The sequence below is a fragment of the Pyrgilauda ruficollis genome, unplaced genomic scaffold (genome assembly GCF_017590135.1).
Source record: "Pyrgilauda ruficollis isolate IOZ18807 unplaced genomic scaffold, ASM1759013v1 scaffold16, whole genome shotgun sequence".
In the NCBI taxonomy this organism is placed as follows: Eukaryota; Metazoa; Chordata; class Aves; order Passeriformes; family Passeridae; genus Pyrgilauda; species Pyrgilauda ruficollis.
In genome coordinates this window covers 3,152,945-3,177,404 of record NW_024514764.1, presented here as the reverse complement: position 1 = coordinate 3,177,404, position 24,460 = coordinate 3,152,945, and the positions used below count along the sequence as shown (strand labels likewise).

General features: G+C 40.2%; 1 protein-coding gene across 2 annotated transcripts in view; it reads right to left on the bottom strand.

Moving 5' to 3' along the window:
* MAD1L1 (mitotic arrest deficient 1 like 1) overlaps positions 1-24,460 on the bottom strand; it is a 350,265-nt gene that overhangs the window by 321,463 nt on the left and 4,342 nt on the right. For both annotated transcript variants that reach the window (XM_041462740.1, XM_041462739.1), the window contains exons 4-9: positions 24,206-24,385; positions 22,872-22,996; positions 22,094-22,175; positions 20,824-20,954; positions 19,577-19,691; positions 18,965-19,026 (exon numbers count right to left, since the gene is read on the bottom strand). In XM_041462740.1, coding sequence (XP_041318674.1) covers positions 18,965-19,026; positions 19,577-19,691; positions 20,824-20,954; positions 22,094-22,175; positions 22,872-22,996; positions 24,206-24,385 — 695 coding nt within the window. The remainder of the gene's footprint in view (positions 1-18,964; positions 19,027-19,576; positions 19,692-20,823; positions 20,955-22,093; positions 22,176-22,871; positions 22,997-24,205; positions 24,386-24,460) is intronic.

Genomic DNA, 24,460 nt, shown 5'->3' with positions numbered 1-24,460 from the left:
AAGAACAGAATGTCAGCAAAACACCAATTATGTATTCTAGATCCTTAGATTTTCAAGGCATTTGGATAGTTATAAAGAGCAATAAACAAAAAAATAGTATCTGAAAACCACACTGAAACACAATGGTATGTTCATTGGAAAGAAACTCCAAACAGACAGATGTATCTTCCAACAGCGGGTCATTAGAAACCCTGAAAACCATTACAGGCCAATTACCAGGATTATACAAAACTGGGAAAGAACCCTGACAGCTAAAAAATCAATTTTACCAAACTTCTGCTGGTTCCATTCTGCAAAGTCACTCTCAAGACATTTGAAGAGAGACCTAGACCAGCCTAAAAACAGACATCATCAGCTTCTTCTCAAGGAAGGAGGAGTGGGACACAGGGACAAGATACAAAATATTCCAAAACTTAAAAACAAATATAATTTGCATGTATCCAACATGTCCTTCTGGCATAACTTCTACCCCCATGGAAATTACCAACAGAGACATCATTTTTGCAGATAGCCAGGGCTCCTGGCTGACAGGAGAGCTCCTACAGCAGCCAAGGCTGGCCATTGACAATTTATGTACATTTGACTATTTTACAGATTGCACTGAATTGATGGTCTTGTTCTTTTGACACCTGTATGAGATAATCCTTGCAGAATATTAATTTACCTAAGTCCTTGTATTGTTTTCAACATCTTTATTGATCCTGTTGTTTACCCAGACTCTTATCAGCTGAAAATATTAGCCAGCAGTAACACAAAGCCCCTAACCTTGAGCAAGAGGAAATAATAATAATGGCTGAAGACAGGTCCTTGGGAGAGTCTAGACCATATTTTCAACTGCTTTTAATACAAAGTGATTTGACATCCCATATATTATTTACTTCTGATTACAATCACATATTCAATCTCGTGCCAGGAATGGCCACTTTAAACTGCAACTTTAAGCTACAGTAGAAATTATTTTAACTGGGTTTTTTTAAATATCAATACAATAACAGTCACAGGTAAATTTATGGTAACAATTTTAGAAAGAATGAAAAGAATACTGCTTGTATGTTCAGCTGGAATTCTAAGTTACTCTTTCAGCTAGAAAACTGAGGTTAAGCCTGTTGCTTTGATTAATTAAAAACTACCCAAATTCAGTAAAAGATTATGTCTCACCTCTGCCAGAAGCAGAACATAAAACATCCAAGCTCCAGCAAATGTGAGACATTAAAAGCTTTGCTGAAGTACAGAAAACACAGCTGAAAAATGATTATATTTATCATGAAAATCAATAGCAGAACAACAAAATTAGACAATGCCTAAGGAAAATGCTTCTGCTGCTAGCAGCCACGGGGCACTTGTATTAAGATGGCAAAAAGGCATCACCTGCCACTGAAGCTCTGTTTGTGGTAGTTACATCCAGTGCATGAAACATCTGAGGTAGGACTAGATAATCCTTGAAACCAGACCAAAGCAAGGCCTGAATTTTAGAAACTGAGGCACAAAGACTAAGCAATATCATTAGGGACACCCAATCTAGTTCAATGTAGAAAAATGAAACCTCACACTGATTTAATAGATTATTAAAGCTATCAATCATAAGCACTGACCCCTCAATCTTTTACTTCCTAACTGGTAAAAGTAAAATATCAGTATGCAACACCATTTTTGCAAGCCATACTAATCAGTTAATCCTAAAACATGAGTTTTAATCCCAGCTTTTTGTCTCATATTTAGCTACCACATTGTTTCCCACGGAGCTCATTTCCCATTCAGAGCCTGTTGCTCAGTTCCCGGTTTTAACAAATCCAGGAGCACGTGAGCTCACTGTGCAGAACCCCCACCTTTGGCTCAGGCCTCCCCACTTAAGGAAGCACATTTCCCACTCAGCTGTCCACAGGCTTCATCCAAGAAAACAAATTACACACGTCCCCAGACACATGTAAATAAACCAAAGAAATTTCAGATTTACAGTGCTGTCTTCAAACCCTCTCCCCCAGCTCAGGGAGGATTAAAAAGGACTTCAAAGAAGCCTGAGTTCCAATTAAAACACTGTGACCACCCCGGGGACGCAAAAATATTCCTCTGATTAGTGAGATGCGCTCTTTGAACTGTTTGGCTAAAAAAAGCTTTCAGAACTTTAAACAAATGCAGTAATTCTCTCTCATACTTTTTCTTTTTTTTTTTTTTTTTTTTTTTTTAAGTTTCTAAAAATTTAATATTCAAAGTGAAGGACAAACAACATTTAAAATGGAAAGTTTAATGGAAGCCCATTAGCACATCAGCTCTAGGCATCACTAACATGAGACACAGCAAGACCTGAGTGCTGCAGTCCCAGTACAAAGCAGACAACTCAAGCTGTCAGAACAGAAAAACCCAGAGTGCCACTCCTGCTGCAGAGGTGGTGCACCCTGTGTTATGATATCCCAATCTCAGCAGCCCTCAGAGCCACTCTCCCTGAAAGGCAGGGCACATCAATCCCACCTTGTTTTGTAATTCTGCTTTATTTCCTTAACATCCAAAGCTCCCAAGCCACACATACAAAGTGTCTCACATCCAAGTTCTTTGACACATGGTGATAATACAACAGTTACCCTCAGACGCAGCAATTAGCACAGATTTAAATAAAAAGCTCTTTCTATGCTTGCTGCAAAGAAAATCAAAAGAAAGAAACGAACACTCTCCATCCCCTCAGACTCTTACTCCCAAAACCAGAGCTGAATTCCATAGTCCAAAAGTTTTAACATCAAGAACAATGAATGCTAAGAACAAATGCTGGGAAAATAACTGAGGCTTGAAGCATGCCAAAGCAGTTGGAGCTAAGTGGATATAATAAACCTGCCTGTGAAAGCCAAACCCCAATCACCCTCATCCACAAGGAATGAATAATTCATGGCAGAAGGAGATAGAAGCCGACTTTAGGACTTGTTCTCAGAAAGTGGAACTGCTCAAGTGTAATTGCATTACAGATGTAAACAGTGCCATTTCAACAATTATTCTTCTGCTTTTGCCAGCTTGCTCTCACAACCCTCACTCAGCTCAGGTACCTCATCCAGCACAGGGGTCAGAGCAGCCAAAAGCAATTGTGGCTTCCCTGTGTCTGCCATGGCTCCTGGGAGTGGGATTCAGGTAAGGACTGCACTGGTGTCCTAAACACTTGGACATCATCTTGGCTTGCTGCTACCATAGAGCTTTGAGCACTTTCACTGCCTGAAGCTGCTGGGGGAGGCACTATAAGATCAGATGATAAACACTGGCAAAGCTTGAAATGTATCCACAGAAGAGAAAGCTCCTATTCTCTCTGCTAAAAGAAATAAACACCCCTTTTTCACACCACTTTCACACCCTTCCTTTCATTCACATTTACCTTCAAGATCTTGCTTCATCATGCTGTGTGATACAGGACTACCCACAAACCAGTTACTTTTCCTTTTTCAGCAAATGAATGCTACAGAACCAATCAGGGAAGAATAAAAGAATTAAACAGCTTTCCCAAAGTCTTCATAACATCCGCCCTCCTTGAGATCTCCTCCTAGCTTCTCTGGGATCTTCAGCTTCCAGATTCTGCTCACTGCTGGTGTGACTGCAGCTGTGTACAACAGCTCCACTATTGAGGAGAAGGTGCATCAGATATTCCCAACTCCTCAGATTTCACTGGCACTTGATTGGGAAGATACTGCAAGGGAGTCCCATTTATATAGTGAGTATTATGCACCTGTCTTTGGACAACAGTTTCAGAAAGCACAAATGAAAGCTGCAGCCATTAAACCACAAAATAATTTGAAGTCGCTGGTGCAGAGCTCCCTGAGTCAGCTACTTTCCTCCAAAACTTGTCTGAATTCTCAGGTTTTCCTGTTACATCACCAAGAAAATTTTTAATTTACTTCAACTGTTCTGGTTTATAACCTGAGCACATGCCAGCTAAAAATATTCTCAAATCTTAGCTCAACTCTCCTTCCTCTGCTGAGCCACAGCTTCTCTCATAGAACTCCCAACTTCAGAAGCATCCCAAAGAAACAGAGCCAGAAATCCACATTTCTTCTAGAACTTGATTCCACCACTGTGTTTAGTACAAAACCTGTGCAAAGATTAAAATGAAAGCACAAAGGCATATGGAAAACAAGTCCCTCTGTACTTGAAAGCAAATTTGCAAATGCAAATGCTTACAGAACATTTGGCCACATGCTGAGCATTTACTCTTTGCAGAGTCATGCATCAAGACCAGGATTTCTTCTCTCTCCTTCTGCCAAAAATCTTTTTTCCACCACATTTACTATATTTTTTCAAGGAGAAAAAAAAAATCTGCACACAGCACATGACAAAGAGAAGACACTATTAAAAATTTTGTAACTAATGCTTAAAAGGCAAAGAGCTTTTTGTAAGTCCGGGTAAGAGGATGACTGGCTGAAAAATAAAAAAGTCACACCTTCAAGTTGTACCTTTCATGTAAGGAGAAGAACTCTTCAATCAATACAAGAAACACTCAGAAAGGTTCTACAAGTAGGAGCCTCCACATGAAACCACCTCCCCGCACAGGCATCCTGCTGCCCTCTGCACCACGCCAGACAAGCAGACACATCCTGCACTGGAACACCTTTTCCTAGAGAGGACTGGCAAAATCCTGAAGTGATGGGCACAATTACTGTACTGAGAGATTCAAATATATCCTTCAAAGAAACCTTTTTGCTGCAAACTCAGGGAACTACATAAACAACCCCAATTTCCATGTGCACATTCACCAGAATCTGTCAAACTATCCATTTTTTAGCAGGTTTAAAACAAACACTTCAATATACAGCTCCTCAGAAAGGAGAAACCAGAGCTGCCTATTGATTAGGTGTCAGGGCTACCTCAGGAAAGAGAGAAAAAACATAATAGTGGAAACAAAAGTTGCCCACTACATCCTCCCTTCAGAAAGCACAAGGGTTTTAAATACATGAAACCAGCTCTACTGTGTAGTTACCCTCTGAAAGGCTGTCAATTACCTAAATTGGGCTGTGTGGCAGGGAAGAATAAAAATGAGACAGGGTCAAAACAGCTCTGGAATTAATTGGGAGGGGAGAGGGTATATTTCAAAAGAGGGAGAGTTTTCATTCTCGCCTGCCTTCCTTCTCCCTCACTCTCCAGCAATCACCATGGCCCAAAGAGACAGTAGAAGAAGATTTCATTAATAAATTTATTTCAACTTTCTTTTCAATGGTGCTAAGAATGTATGCAAATCCATTCATAATTAGGTTTAAAAATTCCATTTCATGGGATAATCAGACTTCAAAAAACTCAATTTTAGTTTTAATCAGATTTTAACAAGGATATTAAGTCCATTTCGTTCAGAAGAGGGAGAAACGGTGAATTTAACACAAAATGTATTCAAGCTTAGCCCTGGGAGATAATTAAATAAAATTAATTTGGCAAGGGTTGTCTGTAAATGGAAACGCTCCAGACAGCAGAGCAGGTTCCTGAAGGAAACAAAAGCAGTTCATTACTGTACAAACAGATACAAAGCTTATTGTTCAGACAGAAGAGAACTGCAGCTCCTCCACAACAGCAGGACAACCTGAGCCCTTGAGCTGCCTCTGACAAACGCAGCAGCGTGTGGAGGAGGAGAAGGTGGTTATTTCCTTCTTGTTTCAGCTAAGTCCCCACTCCCCTGGCACAGCAAGGAGGGAAAATGCAGGGGACAGCATATACAAACCTAACAATTTCAAATTACTAAGCACAGAAAATTATAAGCAACAACCTAGTGAGAGACAGCTCCTTTAAGCTATAAAAACCCACGTACAAACTTGAGTCTGCCAGCAAGATTCTTGCCAGATATGGTTCCATCAAATTCCAAGTAATGATTTAGTCACACCATAGAACTGAATCCCAACTTAATACCAAAAGCATCCCATTCTCCCTGACAAAAACCACAGACTGACACAGATGCTAAAACTTTGGTAACTGTCCTTCTGATGGTTGAATTCTGAAGGGCCAAATATTTATTTTGTAGCCCTTATAACCTTAGACACAAAAATGCAGCTCTTTTAACATTGTATATCAGACGTCTCTGACAATTACTAACCTCACGGGGGTACTAGAGTATGAAAGTCATTTCTGGTAAACACTGAACTGTGCTGTAGATTCACACATTCTGGTTTAGGTTTTCAGGATGTATATTGGTTAAGGGTTCACCTGAACTTTCCTCCAACACTGGACACTTTTAAGGTTCAGCTGCACCCAGTGCTGGGCCATCTTGTCCAGACCAGGCTTTTCTCAGGAAAGGCTGAACCTTGAAGTGCCTTCCAACCTGGTATTCTACAAATCTGTGAAAATCTGCTGATCTGGACACACCACCACTGAAAAGAACAGAATACAAAAACCAGACAGATATTTCTGGAACAGAAAAAGCTATTTTAACTATCTAACTACACTCAAATGACATTGAGAAAGAGCATGTTTATCTTTAGCAGCTGTCACAAGCCATCCAGGAGCATGTGCATTTCCAAGACCTATGTCTATTCAAATAGGGAAAAAAAAAAAAAAATAAAAAACAGAGCATTTTTTTACTCTTCCTCTCTACCAGACTTGCAAATATATCACTTATTACAAAGTGCCAATTGCATTTCCCCTTGCCAGGTACTTGCAGACAGGTGAGCCAAAAGGTGTTGTGTGACCTTGACAAGTGGGCCAGCTCTCCAGAAGGCAGGTGATGTCTTTGCCAAAGTCACACTGGAAACCATCAAGCCTAAATGAAAGGCTTGTCACAAAATAGGCTTGATGCCATCAACCTTGGCTGCTGCATTTGCAGAAAACCACCTGAAGCCACAGAGCTTTATCTCTAGGAGTACAAAGAGCACCGAGTCAAATGTCATTTGCAAACACAGTAGCAAAACTGAGTACAAAAAACTCATGACTAGGTTAAAGCATCTTCTTCTAATGGAGCCAGAAGCAGAGCTGTGAAGTATTCCCAAAAGCTGTCCCAGTTAACTGGATGAAGAGCTGACTTCTCTAACCGAGGATGCAGATACTGAACATACTCTCAGTGAAAGCCAGACACCCCATTTCTGCCCTCCTTAGAAAAGTTAGCAGGATTTCAAGCCATCACTGAAGAGCTTGATGTGTATCACAGCAATAGGATGACTGTTTCATTAAAACAGAAAATAAATCAACTTGGTCAGCAGGGAATAACTCAAGTAAATCCAGAATTTCATATTTCTTCCTACCCAAAAGATTTATCTTCCCTTTTACTACACTGCTTATATCAGAGTGTCTCTGGAAGACAGTTTAAACAAGTAATAAGAATTCAAAAGCAATTACAACAAGAACAACTTGTGCCAGAAAATGGTTCTTGCAATAGCTGCCCATTACTCCCTGCAGAGACACAGAAATTGTTAACTCTGCTGACAAGAGAGTTAAGAATAATGCAGAGAAAAGGAGTGAGTAAGAATTGAGTCCAAGAGGTACTAAAAAAGCAGAGAAGAGATGCTCAAAATGTGAATCAATACATTTCCAGAAAAGACAAAATTCTGCCTGTGTGGGAAATTTGAGCTCTGTGACAGATCTGCTCCTGCTCATATAGCAAGAGGCAGCAAAAGCTGAGAGCAGCTTCGCTGCTGCAGAGGTTTCTACCACTCTGTTGAAAATGGATCATGCTCTCACAAAAACACCATTCTGCAAGACGTGACTTCATTAGAAAAAAACCATTTTGCTGCAAGGTGATGACCAAAATATGTGCAGAACATCTATTTGAAAAAATTAGCTTTGCCAATGCACTCCTAGAATTTTACACCAGTGGAAAGGAGGGAGAGAAGGTCCCATGCCCCTCCACCTCTTACCTGCCTTGGCTAAGTGGGAGAGTTGGCAAGTTTTATCTCCTTTCTCCTTTGCAGGCCTGGCTCCATTTCCTACCAGCTGCTCTAACCCCACTGAGAGCTACATTTGAAAGCATGAGCCCTGAGCTCTTATTTCATGTAGGCAGGTCAGCACTTTGAAAACAACCCCCAAACACTGATTCTGGGTGTTCAGTAAACACAGGGACCCACCCAGCCCCCAACATCTCCCATCTTTGCTTCCAGAATGGGAATCTTTCAAATTATCCCAGCCCCAGTGCTCTTGCCAGCCCAGTGCAGTGTTTGCTCTCATGCAGGCAGCTTACTTCAGGCTCTGGGTTTTGTAAGTTAAGGCAAAAAACACTTCTCATTTTGTATCAAACAGAAAAAGGCATCATTTATAGAAACAGCAACAATTTAGGAAGCTCACTTCTAATACCTTACAACTTTGTTGAATATTGTTTCAAATAAGAAAGATTACAGCTGAAAGCAAAACATTTTTCTATTTACTCTATGCACACAACACATGATAGCTCCAAACTGCAAGAGTCTTTACTTTTTAAAAGGGATAGAGGGCACCAACTAAAAATCTTTATGCTTATTTAAAATTCATACTGATGAGAGTTAACAAACTTTCTAAAAAAAATCTGCTTCAGGTCTTGCATCTTACTCAGGATTTTTCTATCTAGCCCAAGATAGCACTGACACTGACCAGAAATGGATGAGTAAATAATCCAATCCACCATGCTAATTTCCATGCTATGAGTTATTTTAAAATAACAAACAACACTTACATAATCACAGCTAGTTCAAGAGAACCTTGAGGCACTTATCACATTAATCTTTTAACTCACTAACATTTCAAGTTCACTGTGCCCTTTAAGAAATGTTTGAAAATATTGTGCTGTGCTTTTGCTACTCCAAACCACATGAATTTTTCTCTCTCCAAGCAATGCATGGAAAAAGGTATATTTGCAAGAATACTCCCTTTAGTAAAGTAGCTTGTGAAGAAAGAGAATATAACCCAGGTAAAGATAAGCTTTCATCAAAAATATTCACTAGGAAAGCAGTCCCAAGGGAGGACAAACTGGAGCTTCAGGACAAAGCTTACATAACATCTTCACAGGGCACGTAAGCAAGCTTGTCAGAGCAGGAGCACTTTAACAATACTAAAAAATTGAAGTTCTGTAATGTTCATACATTTCCAATTTCCTCCTGCCCAAGTTGATGTTGCTATGCTGGCTGTTAGGTACAATTAAAACTGAAAATTAGACCTTTCCTGGCCAATCCAGCACAGAGCTCCTCACTGCAGTGATGATAAACCAAAGACAAATTATTAAAGCAGCCCCTTCCCAGCTCCCTCAGAAGCAGGAATCTGTGCTCTAGGCACTGCTGTGGTTAAGCACTAACCTGCAGTGAGTCATTCTCAAAACACCATCAAGATAACCTGCACCAAAAACACTCAGAAAAGCTTCTCCAACGATACAAATCATATTTTGGTCTTATCAGCACTGACAGATAAGCTCTTCTTAATAGTTCAGTGCATTTTTCAGCAAACTGCTTATTTCTCAACATGAACAAAGGTCAGCTGCTCTCACACTTCATGTCCCTGTCCACAGGTCTTTCTCTGCATGGGCAGAAAGATGGACATGCTCTGCTTTTACTCATTAAACCCCACACTCCCCCTTCCCCACCTCCAGTTTTCAGAACCCTGGTATTAAATAAAGCCTGCAATTCCAAACTAAAATGTACTGCCCCTCTTCCTATTCCTGAGTACATCTGGTTTACAGATTGGCACATACACATTCAAATGAAAGTGGGACCGAAAGAACCTTCTAGTTTAGGTCCTGTCTAGTCCTTTGCTATTATAATTCATCTCTTCCATAACCCTGTGGAGCAGTAATTTGGATACCTTTCACTCCACTGGAAGCTGCTTTCAGAACTTTAGTCTTCCTAAAAGTAACAACCTCCTTGTAACTTCATTCGTGGCAGGGTTACAGCAATTTGATTTAGATGCCAGAGCAAGTCCTAAGGATAGCTGGTTCCTTTTCTCACGAGTATGGATCCCCCTTCCTTCTCCTGCCTTCTATCCATGAATTTCCTGGCAGCAATTACATCTCCCACCAGACTCTGCCAGAAGCTGTTCCATTCCACACTCCCAGGCTCCTTCCAGCAGGCACTTTCTGCATCCCCTCACCATCTTCCTCCACACTGGGTGACCAGAATTCTGAGAAGTATCTCCCAAGCCCCTTGAACACTTTCACCTCCATGGAAATTTTTCTCCTGGTGCATCCCCTGTGTGAGAATGAACAGTGATTTTAACAAGCACACAGCCCTTCTGGTCCTTTCCACTGCATGTGCTACATTTTCCAAAAGAAGTTTGCATTCAGCTCCCAATTCCATGGAGCATTATGCTTTGTTTCATTGAATTTTGTCCCATTTCTGCACTCTAATCCTCAGGGTCATTCAGTTCTGCATATCCAGCTTTTGTGTATTTATGAATCCTCTGAACTTGGCATCATTAGCCAAGTTTTATCAGCACACACCAAATTTTTGCACCAAAACCATTAATAGAAATACTAAATAAAGCAGATCCTAAGGCTAATCTATAAGGAATTCTACTTATCCTTGCATTTTCCTTTCAACAATACTGAATCTATCCCTGTTTAAACAATTCTTATCCATCCTACAATTCTTCTATTAATTTCCATCTTCTCCTTCATGGTTTATACTTTCCCAAGTGGTTCCTGTTTCAGTGAAGTTCAAATAAATAAGATTTATTGTGATTTATTTGATAAGATAATCAATTCTCTAGACAAAGAATGCTGTTACATCAGTCTGGCACAATCCATCTTGGTATTCCTTGATCCAATGAAGAAGGGAGATTCCTTGCCCTGTAGCTAAAGGCCATGCCCAGGAGTACAGGGGAGCAGCACACAAGAGTTTGAATCCTTACTGAAACATTTTGCTTTGCTTCTGTTAAAAAAAGGCCTCTGCAGTTAGAAAAGAGCTTTGAAAAAGACATTGCTGTGCTAAAACAAAATCACCCCCAATATGCATGTATGGGATGTACATTTGTGTTTAAAAGTTTCCCTGCAAAAGGAAAACTTTGGGGGTAAGTGAGGGATAATGCACTGCACATCTAAGGGCACATCAACAGCCCGAGCTGAAATACTGAAAGATGCTAAAATGGAAATGGAAAGGTAAAATTAAAACTGAGCTGGAGATTATAGTGGTTATTGGGTTTTTGAAAACGATCAAATGATAGGCTGAATAAAAATCAAGCACAAGCATTTGAGCTGTCTGACAGGAGCAAACCATCCCCTTGCTGATTAGTCTCTGCTATTTAAATGATAATTTCACTTTAAGGCAAACAGGGCTGCCTAATGCAATGAAAGTGGCTGTTTAGAAGTGTCTGTATTTTTGAAAGCTTCTCCTTCACAGCAGAGTGAGCAGCAAAGTTGGAGCCATTTACACATAACATGGGTCACTACATGCTGCAAGGAGCCAGAGCAACTTCTACCCAACTGTTTTCCAACAGTGTCAAACAATACTGGCAAGAAATACAGCAGCAGCTCAAAATGGAGTGTCTGGCTGGTGAGCCCCCCATGGCAAATGAAACACCTGCTATGGAGCAGACAACACCAGCACACATTGCTAAATTACTCTCCACACAGTTCTTGCAGTCAAACTACTGAAGTTCCTCAAATCATCCTTCACCAAGGATGGACAGTGTGCTAAGCTATTGCTTAACAGCTTTTTCTGTCTCCAGAATGTCAGATCTGTGATCCTGGGAAGACAATCTCTTGAACTGCTCCCAGAGCTTTGAAATGCAAAGCAAGGACAGATATATTTTTGATCTGAGCTTGCTTACTTCTCACTCTGATTATCTGATTATACATTACAGCCTTGCTCTGCTTCAATGTCAGGTGCTCATCCGTTTTATTTTATACTTTCCTATCTCTCCTTTAGCCTCCAGAGTTATTACTCTGATATATTCAAATGGAAATAAAAGCATTAATGGCAAAGGAGAAAGAATACTAACATTTTTGAACATCACAGATAAGTACAACGTTCTTTAAAGAAAATTAGTAGCAGATAGGAAAGTCTGGCAGGAAGTTTTGCCCAGCATTTCAGTGAAGAACTGTAACATAGACCTATAACACTTAAAGATATCTATGAAATGTGGTTGCTTTATTAAAACTAAGTGGATAAACTCCAAGAGAATGGGAGAAAACTAAACTCTGGTTAAAGCACAGACTTGACATCCACTTCCAAGTATCACATTTAAATGCATTACTCCCAACACCCAGACATGGACTGAAGTCTCCCAAAATGGCATCTGACTGCTCGGAAGCCTGGAGCTTCAGAATTTGAGATGACAAAGGAGCATTTTCTCCCCATGAGGCACAATAAGAGTTCTGTCATGGAAAGCTAAAACCTAAGGCAGCGTGGAAAGTGAAGAATAATGTGCATTTTAAAACAAGAGAACAGAATAATGAAGAACAAAAGAGCTGAGAGCAATACTCCAGCATATGCTGCATGTCACATTCAACAGGTGACAGCTTCCCCCACAACTTCTCTGTGTAAAAATTGGTGGCTTCAGCACATGCACAATTAGTGTAAGAAAACCACAAGTAGCTTTCTCTTTACACTTGTACCTCACTCTAAAGCCAAAGATGCCCTTTGGAACTGTTCAGGCACTTCCCCCTCAAGAAGCTGCTAAACGCTGCTGAGGCAGTGCTTTCATCTTTCACACATGCCAAGTCCTACAAATACTGAGCACGTAGCCTTTATTTCTATATAAACACAATGATTACCCTCATCATCCCTTCCACATCCCCTGCCCTGCTTGGGAACAGCACAACTATTTATGCACCAACACAGGAGACCTGACGAGGGAACAGATCAGGAATGGGATTGCTGTTTCCCATTCCAGACTGCTTTTTTGCTCTGCAAGGACACCTCTTTCAAGTGCAGAGTTCACAGAACCAGAAGGTACCAGGTAGGAACAGAATATTTTAAGACAGACACTGGAGTCAGAAGCCCCAGGTGAGACAGGAATGGCAGAGCTGCTCTAAACTGGGACTAACTCATCCTGACAGAACAGTGCAAGAGAAATTCACTCAATATTAATCCCTGTGCAGAAGCCAAGAGAAAGCCCTATTCTGAGGGATTTGGGGGAATATTAGCAACCTGCATAAATGGGCCCTCTGCAGAGAGTGAATGCTTTAGCATTCCCCAAATCTTCACCTTCAGTAGAAGGCAAAAAAAGTAACAGTAAAGTAACAGTAACAGTAACAGTAAAGTAACAGTAAAGTAAAGTAACAGTAAAGTAACAGTACAGGACAACAGCAGATAGCCCATCCATGAGGTAAGCTGAGATCTCGTAACTATGAAAGTTTCTCTAACAAGCACAGTGCTTTTTGGCTGTTGTTTTGGTTTTTGGTGCTTGTTTGTGGTGGTTTTTAATTACTTGTTCCCCCTACGCAGCATTTATCTCCCTACTGGGTACCCTGGGAATTCCCACTGAGAGGAGACAGTTTGTTTTACACTGGGAATCTTGTAAACAGCAGTCATGCAAATTTCAGTCTGTTCACAGATCATAAATTATAACTGTTTATAAAAAACTAAGACATAGAATATGAAGCTTCAATATCCTCATACTGTGCTAATCCTAATTTTCTCCTCCAATTAGGGACACAGCTCTAAAGCTGGGGGCCATCAGTGGCCAACCCAGACAAACCAAACTTCTCACCCTCCAACAGAGAAATCAGCACTGTAGTTCAGGGCAGTGGTACAGTTACAGGGGCCAGCCAGCACCAAGTGCTTTTAATTAGACTGATTTCTTACTTGGTGACAAAAGACCACAGGGCTACAATAGGCTATCCCATAAAAATATTTGCTCCACTATGGAATGATCATGCCAGAACTATGACATTACTGGAACCAGCAACAATAACCACCAGTCTTGTCTTGATTGGTTGCAGTTAATTAAGTATCCAGAGTAACATGAGTAATTCAAATTATTTCAACATGCGCTACTTTGTATATCTGTCAACGGATTTTTTTTAAACCAGTAACCACTTACTCATAATGGACATTCAGAGAAAGACAAATTACTACCTTGTGAGAAAGGAAAAGATTATGAGCTTCATTCACTACTGCAAAGATATTCAATGCCTTGGATGGAAGAGAGTGCACAGTAGCTAAGCATAGTTAATCAAGATTCAAAAAGGAAAGTAGAGAACTCAAATATTCTCCTTTTTCTTCTATTCACTGAAAAAAAAGAGCACTAATCCACCACTAAATGCAGAATCAAGAAATCCAATTCCCTTTCCCTCTCTCTCTCCTCCCTTCCCCCAGCTCCAAAAGCAGAATGTGCATAGAAGGACTTCCCGTACTGAGTGTAGCACCTGGGTAATTATGAATTACAACTGTGCAAACCACTGTACTAAATAGAGATGCTTGCCACTTAATTAAACCCTTTCTTAGAGAGGAAATGCATACACATTCACACTATCTCCTCTCTTAATTGGTCTCAGACACTGCAGGAAGTTAGTCCCCAAGATTTGTCAGCCAGCCAGCTCACAGATGTTTCAGAAAGAAAACCAGGTCAGCATTCCCAGGTTCACTTCTTTGGCTCCAGGCAACAGGTCAGCAGATCAGTGTCTGCTGTCTGCAGCTGGCAGCTCCACCAAGGGAAGATGGTTCCTCAGCATTTGGCCCAAATTCCTGCCAAAGTGCACTTCCCTTGGCAGGCCTGGCTTGGCCAGTGAGCTCCCCAGACAGCCACAGCAGCTCCAGGAGATGTCACTGCTGCAGCCACCTGCACTCACCTCGAGGGCTCTGTGGGCACTCCCCAAACCCACACCCAGTGAACCCCAAGTGTCTCTGGGTCAGACTCACACCATCAGCACAGGGGGCCAAGACCTGTCTGACACCAGAACCAAGTGGGATGTGACTCAGAACACCCAAGGCCATGACCAGAGTCTCCAAGCTCTACACAAGTGTCTAAGCACACTTCTCTTCTCTCTAACACATCAGCTCCACCCTCTAATTTCCACACTGTATTCCATGGCCCTTCAGAAAAAGACAGCTGAATAATATGGAAAAAAGCCAAAATTATTCTGAAAAGCTGTATGAACAAAATCTTTTGTTTCTTCCCACACATGAACACCAAGCCTGAGCTGACAGTACCACTGGCAACAGAAAATAGTGCTCCAAAAAGGAAAGACTGACTTAAATAGGCCATGATCAATATATTTGATCACCAATATGAAATAACTCTGCTGTGTATACAAAGATCTTTGAGAGCCCAGCAGGTGAATCTGTAAAAACTTTATACTCATTGCTTCCATTAAAAAAACACGAAGCAAAATAAGGAACAAACAAAAACAAACCCTATATCACACATTACTATTTATTACCTCAAAAAAGAAAAAAAGCTGGGACTAAAACTCCTCAGAAGCTGTTGTTTGTGGCCCACCTGGCAGTCTTCACCCACTTGTACGACTTTTCAGCCAAACTCCAACCTTTCAAAGCTTGCAATCTTCTGCCAATTATGGAATAACACAAAGACAAATTTACCATTAAACCTTGTCAGCTGCTATCAATGGCTATCAGTACCTTCAGTATCTGAGTTACTGCCTCAGCTTTAACAAATACCTGATGCACATCTTTTTCCATCACTCAGTACTCCAAGGTATATCTATTTAGGGATAGCAAATCACTTGCTAAATTCATTAGAGGACAAAAACAATATCAACCAAACACAGACAAACAGCAGCAAAAGAGGCTTATTTAGATTAATAGCTCATAGAACAAGCATCCTCATTTTTTATTTGGGCATCCTCTACATGCTGCAGAAGGGAAAGGCAGAACAACAGCACTGCTCTGATAATGCAATTCTAAGGCTTGGGGTGGGGAGAAAAGAACCAGGCTGTGAAGAACTCCTGTTAAACAAGACAAAATTAAGAATACGTGGTGTAAACATGAAATTTACAAAGTCAGCTAGAAAAACGCTGTTTCATATTCCGTTAGAGAAATCTGCACAAACCCTTTTCATACCAAGGTACAGCCCGGAGAACTGGGCAAGGAGACGGTGAGTGTATGCAGGCAGCATGAAAGAGAGTTTAAAAGTTCTGCCGGCAGCAGTTAGGAGTTTTCCGGAGCGCAGCTGCCCCTTCCCAAGGCTGATGGATTCCCAGCGGGCTGAACCCAGGCTGCAGCGAGCCCGTCCTTTCCCTGCAGGAGAGCGGGCGCCATCTCGTGGGAGTTCTGAGCTTTGTCACTCAAAGCCACTGTTGTCACCCAAAATCTCCCCCAAGTATTTTTCTGTTAAAATAGATTAACTGTTTAATGGCAATAGAGGAACTGTCTGGAAAATACCTCTAAGGTCCAATGCTGAAAAAACAAGCGAGTGTGTCACGATTAACATGGTTTGTCAGTGAAGATGGTCAACAACTCAATTACTCAAATACTGGATTTTGAAGAAATAGAAACTACATCAGCATATCCTGGAGAGACAGTGAACAAGAAGCTTGTTTTTTCAACACAACACTTTCCTAATAACAGTCCTAAAAAAGCTATGTATAAATATCCTTCTATAGGACAGTGCACTCCAAAATAAATAAGACTTTCTACTCACAGAGCAAGAATTTAACATTTTGTGGCTTTTTTCCCTTTACAGCTGAAACCAATTCTACAATAAAAATATCAAGTCAGAGCAACACATGACAAATGTATGAAAAGACCTGGCAGCATAAGAGTAACACACAAAAAAGACATAGATCCACAATAAAACCCAGAGCCAACTATATTGCAAGGTAGGCAATAAGAAGCTCAAGAAATCCAAAGGACATATAAGTGAACACAAGAAAGAGGACAAAGATTTATAATGTGTACACGTGAACCATATATAGCACATATGATAAGTCCTATTTTATTATCTAGCTACTGTACAGCACAGGGATACTTAGCTATAGAGCTACAGCTGTCTTTGTTTCCACTGTTTATGAAGAGAGAGAAAGCCCAGGAGTTTACAAGTGGAATCCAGAACGAGCAAACAGAAGATTAGCCAGAGTCAACTGTTAATGAAGTTGTTTTCCCCCCACAAGGTGAAGTATTATAAACACTCTTCCATTGTCACCAAAAAGAGACCAGTACTAAAAACAGTTGGATTACCACCACACTCCTGAAAGCTGCACCTCCTTCCCAAGTATTATTACATAAAATTACACTGCAAGGGCTGATCATAAGCCAATCTGACAAAAAGCCTGCTGGGAGCAGGCAATCAGTGAACAGAAACCACTGAGAGCAGACACTGAACAAGCCCTATGGAAGTGCTGGAGGAAATGAAAAATCATCCTCTCCAAAAACTCCACACGCTGCATGCACTACCCTTACATCCTCTGTACCAATGAAGAACCTGATAAGAAAAGATGAGAAATCCTAATTTATTCCCTTTTCCCTTTCTTATCTAGTTATTAGCAAACAGAACATTCCTCTGGCTCTTTGGGACAATCAGCCAACTTGTTCCTGTTTCTTTTCTACTATGAGATGGGCAATTAACTGTTCTCAAACTTTCACCAACAGCACTCTCCAGGATCCAACCAGGACAATGATCTCTCATCATCTTCATCACCCTCACCAAAAATTAATGTAATTCATGATGTAAGAAGTCTGAGAAAGAAAAGAAAAAGAACAATAAGGGAGGGAGGGGGAAATCATCCAGTCCCACTTGCTCCAATTGCATGAAAAGATGATCTTTCTCAAGAGCAATTCCCCTTTCTGTAGAAGGTGCCATTAATAGCACTAAACAATATGGCCCAATCACAAAACCAGCACTTCACAGCGAATATTCTGATTTTAAATGAAGGAGTTATTAGACTTCAACAGGCAGAATCACTTGGTTCCATTTCTCTCCCACTGTGAAATTACCTCGTTAAACCTTTAACAGCTTGAGGTAAGTAAAAAGCTTTTACTCCAAAAGGTTTTGTGAAAAGGATTCCTAAAATTTCTGTCCATACCTTACCATAGGAGACTGAGCATAATTCCATCTTCATCTAAATGTATGGATCCTCAGCAGATGCAGGAGAGAACCTCAAGCATGCTACCTACCAGCAGGCCTCTGGAAAAGGTTTGTTATCCTCATTAAACAGAAAACACTGAGAAAATTAAGGGAGCTTTCCCAAGTGGGAACACAAGTGTATCTTTTACATGAAGCAGTGATGTGTCCAAACCATCTGTGCATTTCCAAACAATCCCAGCAGCGTGCAGACACAGCTCTGTGGCTGGGTATGTGGAATGAATGGAATGGAGAAACAACCGGCAAGATGAGGTTCTGCTGCTCATGTTTCAGCTTTGACCCAGTGTGAAAGGTGATCAATGCTCATATCAATTATTTACAAAGAAGCATCTCCTTTTCTCATCTAATAACACTGTAAATATTTAGAGAAAATAGAACAGTGTTGAAATATGGCACACAAAAGATTCATATATACACAGAAAACCTGCAGCAGAAGAAAATGATCAGAAATTCCCCTATTTCCAGCTCCTTTTTATACCACATACACAGGGACCTTAAAAAATCTGGTTCACTGCTCCAGATGTCAGGAGGAGCTGTTGAGTACCAGCACTCAGACCAGCTGGTGTTAGAAAACACAACTGGGGAGTGGCTTTGACAAAATAACTAAAATAACAACACTTCTTCAGCTGCTTTAGGGAGAGAAAGTCACAACATGACCTAGCAGCTAATTTTGATATCTAGATTTCAAGGGAAATATGTTTACAATAGTTTGCCATAACTAGCACACATTCTCTTCTCTGGACAGCTCAAATTCTTAGAAATTCACTTATTAAGCAAGTGGAATCTCTTAACTAAATAAAAATGCAGCTATATACAAAAAAGTTTCAAGAATTCAAATCTGATCCCCAGCCTCAAAAACATTACTCAAGGTGACTTAGTGAAAAACATTTCTTAGTTCCCAAAGTTACTTTAAAAATTGTGCTATCTTATTTTCTTCTCATATATAATAAAATGTACTAGAAGAGCTTCCACATGAAGAAGGGACAGAAAGAAAGCATGACCAACACACTTAAGAAATTATTCAAAAAGATTAAGAGGAAAGGGCTCAAAAGTCTTACTTCCCTCCAGAGCTGTGAGTACATACCTAATATTTAAGCCAGTGCTCTGATCCAGTTTCTCCCAGCTTTGTAATTTTCCCAGAAGTTTCTAAAGTGAAAATTAAAAGTAGAGTTAGACATAGACACATGTTCTAACAGCTCACCACAGCTGTTACAAAACTCAAAACCAGAGTTTTCTCATAATCTTCCATGCAAAGTCAGTGTCATTCCTTCTCCTGTGGATTTCCTGATCTTATCCAGCATTTTTGGTTTGTCATTCTGCAGCCCTGGGTACCAAGGCTCTTCACACATACATGTTTGACACCACCACGTCTGGGCAGAGCTTGATGCCAGAAAAAGCCTTTCCAGCAAAAGAAAGGTAAAAGAGAAACATCAAGGCTAAAATAGACACTATGATGAGATTATTCTGTATACAAAATCTTCAGCTGAACAGTAAATATCCCTTTTGCCTGTTACACCTTCCTTACCATAACTCCCCTCATGCTGACTTTCCAGTTTGGGAATGTCTGGTTCAAGTCCATTAATTAAAGGAGGTGTCATATTTTAAGTAACACAATAGAGGAAGAGCCTAAAAGTCAGGATAGGCAATAGAGGAAACTCCTGTTCTGCTTATCCACCAGCTGTTCCCAGCTCCTCACCTCATTTTCCAATTCCACACTCACTAGCTGTGCTTGGACTTTCTCATAGCGTTCCAGCTTTCTCTGAAGACCTTCCACTTCCTCTTTAAGCAAACCATTGTTTTCTTTCATTTCCCTGTGATGAAGAGAGAGACAGTTACTACAGATTCATGCAACTCAACTCCCTTTCACAAACTTTCAGATATACAGGAATCCCAAGGGAACCATGACATTCAACTTCTATAACCTTCACAGCAAAGCCTGCTACCAAAAAAAAACCAGAACTATTGAAATTATTTTTTTCTACTCTAAACACCATCCTAATTATGCCTAAACAAGCTGAAGCTTTGTGTCTGCTTTAGTATTTGTCAAAACAAGGGTAACAAAAGACTCCAAACTCTGTTTTTCAGTCTGGGTGGAACACAGCAAGCAGTACAGACCTGGGCTTTGGAGCACTGCTTGGTTTTACTTCGATAGAGGTGTACAAGGGTGAAATAAATCTGTACAAAAGCAAATGACCTTTAATCTCTTAGTATGTTCCAGTGTAGAAAAACAAGCATGAGAAAAAATTCCAGGACAAGCAATTTAAAATTATAATGAAATAATTAGAAGACCAAAACCTAGGAAAAGTACTTATTAAAAAAAAAAAAAAAAAAAGCTGGCAAGATGACTCATGTAATTTTTAAAAAAGACAAACAACAATAACAAAAAACATCCAAAACTTTAAGACAATTTATTTCACATTACATTTAATTTAATTTTTCAAGCTGATTGCCATTTTGACAATCCAGAAAGCCTACCATACCCAATGGCTATATCAGAGTTTAGACATTTAAACAAGACACTTTCTAAACACTATGCTGGAACAACAGGCCTTTAAAACAGTGGTAACAATAACTAAGCAAAACCAGTTCTTAAAGAAATGTTCAGCTGCCTCTTCTCCCTACAGGAAATTCTTTCCCCAAGTTGTATGGAGTTCATCACTACCTTTAAACATTGAATTTTGTTCTAACAATCCAAAATCACCACCCAGAACAATGAATACACATTCTGTGAGGCTCCTGTGTTCAAGAAGATTCCAGATCTTGTCAGATCCTCTCGTCTAGTAAGCACCATGACACTGCTCAATTCATAAGCAGTATTTATATTAAATACTTCCTTCTGAACTTTCCCATGTGGAAACCCTAAAGAGGGATATAAAGTACAGACAGTGCAGCTGTAGCATGCACAGAAGAACACAACCCTGAACACCTGAACCCTTCCTTCACCTGAAGTAGGCATTTTCCTCCCTGAGCTGGCGCAATTCACGCTCCATTTTTGGGAAACGAGCCAGTTCTGCCTTCATGTTCTTGACAATTACAGCATCATGTTCCTGCTGGGACAGCTTCTGCTCCAGATCCTGGAAAACATGGGATGAGAACAGGCCAGCAATGAGTAAGTTGGAATTTGTAAGAGCTATTTCTGCATTGTACCTTTTAAGCTCAAATCAAGGACTGGAATGAAGTTGGAAGGGAACTCAGGAGGTCATGTGGTCCAATCCATGCTCAAAGCAGGGATGACTCCTGCTGCACTTTTAACACCCGGGCTGGTCTCTTCTCTCCACACCTGCTTAGTCCAAGTTCATAACAAAAAACCCCTCAGTTACTCATTAAAATGGTCCTCTTCTATCAACTGAACCAAATATTTGATTTTCTGGTCCTCTATCCCTCCACCAACAAAGTGCACAGGGAAGCATTTGAATGGCCTGCAAGAATTTGGTACAGAAAGAGACACAAAAGTGCATTTCAACATTACGGTAAATGCTGGGGAGTTTTCCACTAAAAATCCAAATTACTTAGGGCTGTGTTCCAGACTTATATTCTGTTTTCCATCTTTTCATTTTAATGGAGAAAGTCTCCTCTTGCTGGCCATCAGGTTGGTTTTACAGCAAGGGAGTGCCACTGTCAGCACTGCTCAAACCAAAGTAACTCTCCACATCTGCCTCTGCCAGGAAGACAAGACAAATGAAAAGGATACACTCCCACCAACCTATGTGCACATTTGGAAGCACAAAAAGCCTCTCCATACTGATGTTTAAGATAGTGTAGTTTTGAAAGCTTTACAAGTAATTGCACTTTCTAAACACAACTGCAGAGGAAGGATTTTCTGGGAAGCAGAAAGTAACTGTAGCTGCTGGGCTCATCACACACCATTTGAAAAAAGATCATTCTAGAAGCAGTCTTTTGCAGAGCAAATTTGTGCTGTGGCATAAGATCAAAAAAAGCATTCCTGCAGAGCACTGCTTAAGGATATAAATCACCTTTCTATAGAGAAAGCATGCTTTTTTCAATCAATTGATACAACAAAGTGTCATTTTACAGCTAATTGTACATAGCCTGGTCTACCCAAGCTCAACTCTTGCTAGCAACCAACTCAGGTACTTATGTGACAAATTAACCTTTTAGTTCTGCAACAGCCAGTTTTTTAAAAAACAGTGTTTTGTTCTTCCACTGAAGGAATTAAAATCTAAAGCTTTATATAGGTCACAAAGTTTCTTACCTTAATCTTCTGTTCATATTCTGTCAGTAAGGACTGGCTTGCTTGCAGTGTCTGGATTTGCTGACTTGCCTCCTGCCATTTCCTGTCAGATGAAGAGACAAGAGGCACTTGAGCACCCAGAATTCAGGTACCAGAAAAAAACCCACCTTCAGAAGTCTCTGACCAACAGAGTCAACAGCACTAACAAAGTAAATGTTACTCTTATATAACATTTGCTCTTTCAGTCTCACACTCATATCAGCTCCCTTTTATTTAGAGACAAAAATATCCATTCATTTTAATAAAAATAAGCATATTGAGAAAAATACAAAAAAATTAAGCCACTTAACTCTAAGAACAACAAACATATACTCAGAATAAACAAAACTTCACAACTTAGAAATTTAAGAGCTGAAGTTAGCAAGCAAGGAAAAACATACTCATAACTTTCAATTACCCCTCCACTATGATTTAAGGTTTCATATTTCTGTTCTGTTCAGTCCATAAAGTTCAAATCAGCCTTTCCCACCCACATGCCTTCTGTTAACTCTCCACCAGGAACACAAAACATCACTGAGATTTAAAGCTCAAGTTTGTGGGGTTTTTTCCTCAAGGTACAATTAAAATTGCACCTCAGAGCTGGTTTCAAACAACAGCTATAACCTGCACACCCAGATCAAAGAACCCCTTTGAAGAGCAGAAATCAAACACCGTTGAAAGTTTTCTGAGTGATGACAGCTGCACAAGACTGAAGTTCTGTTTGCCTTTTTCTCCCTACAGTCATTCATCCCTTGCTTACTTTTTTTCAACATCCAGCTGCTCCATCAGTTCCTGCTTCTGAGAGTCTTGGCTTGTCATCTGCATCTCTTGGTTCATTATATTCCATTGCAGCTCTGATATTTTTCCTTTTAATACAGTGATTGTCTGAATTAATGGAGAAAAAAAGAGCAGAAACACATAAAGCTGTGACTTGCCAAGACGGATATTATGGATGACGATAGAAATAATTTCCAACTAAAAAGTATTAACACAATCTTAGAAACAATCCCACACTCCTGCAAACCTTCAGACCTGCAAACCTGCCTCAAAAAATGCAAGAGAAAATAATTTTGCACTTTCATTTGCCATCCAAATTGTCATTTACATTATCTGTTAAATGGGTGACCTCAAACTGGCATGAAAAACATCAAACTTCAAAGTTAGGTGATGTTTTTCTCTAAATTTATTAACTCTAAACAAAAGCTCACAGGTTTGCTTCCAATAGCCATTACTCAGCTCCTTGTAACAGAGAAAAAGAGAAATATCTCAACACATTACATATGCAGTGTGTCTTCTCGACAGAGAGACAGGTAGAGCTCTCACCTTGATACCAATAGGAATAAAAGAACACAGACACAGAACTGCAGCACACATCTTTTAGGTGGGTTTAGTTTCTCTAATGTACCATTCTCTCCTCCTGGTTTTAATCACTGATAACTGGAACATTAAATCTGTTTACCTGCTTTATCACATTGCTACATTTCCAGTGCCACCAAGGCAGGAGCAGGGCTTAAGGACTTACTGATTGCTGCTCAACAGCCGGTACAGGAAAGTTACAAATTAAACAGCTGAACTTAACTATAATGATGTCTGAGAAGGTTGAGGTTGAGAAGATGGTCTGGGCATCCAAATATACTGAAACTGTTACCCAAGTATTCATTCTGCAGTAGAATGCACAGGCATTTAAGACACTTCAGGAGGACACACTTGGTTCATACTGTTGCTCCCATTCACTCTACCGTTCTCCTGACTTCCCTGAACACTTTCCCATATTATCTCCTCCATCACTGTCCCTTTCTTCACACTTGTGAACCCAGATGCTGGATGTTGCCTCACACTTTTTTTCTCCTTCTCCATATGATCTTGTCTAAGAAATCTCTTTGCCTTATGACCTGCTCACTTGTATCTGGGCTTGGTTTGATTCTAAACTTAGAAGAGACACACACCATCAGGGTTTATTCATTCTAGGTGATAAACACAATGTTCCAGTTATTTCGTTTAAGGGGTTTTTTAATCAAAAGGGACATTTTTAAGTCACAAGAACTGCAAAGTCACCTGAAACTATGGATGGACTAAAAATTACTCAGTTCTTACTTCATTAGCTTCAGCTAATTTGCTCTCCTTCTCTTGCAGCTTCTTACTCATTGTCTCCATGCTCTTCTTGTAAGATTTGTTCATCTCCATTTGTTCTTTCAGTTTATTTTCAGCCTCCGTTTCCCTTTCCTGGTACTGCTTTATACGTGTGAGCAGCTCCTGGTTACGGTCGGCCTCTCGCTGGCCAAGGGGAAAAACAGAAAGAGACTTAAGAAAAACAGCAGAAAGGTGAAGCCATTTTTCCTTCTTTTGTCC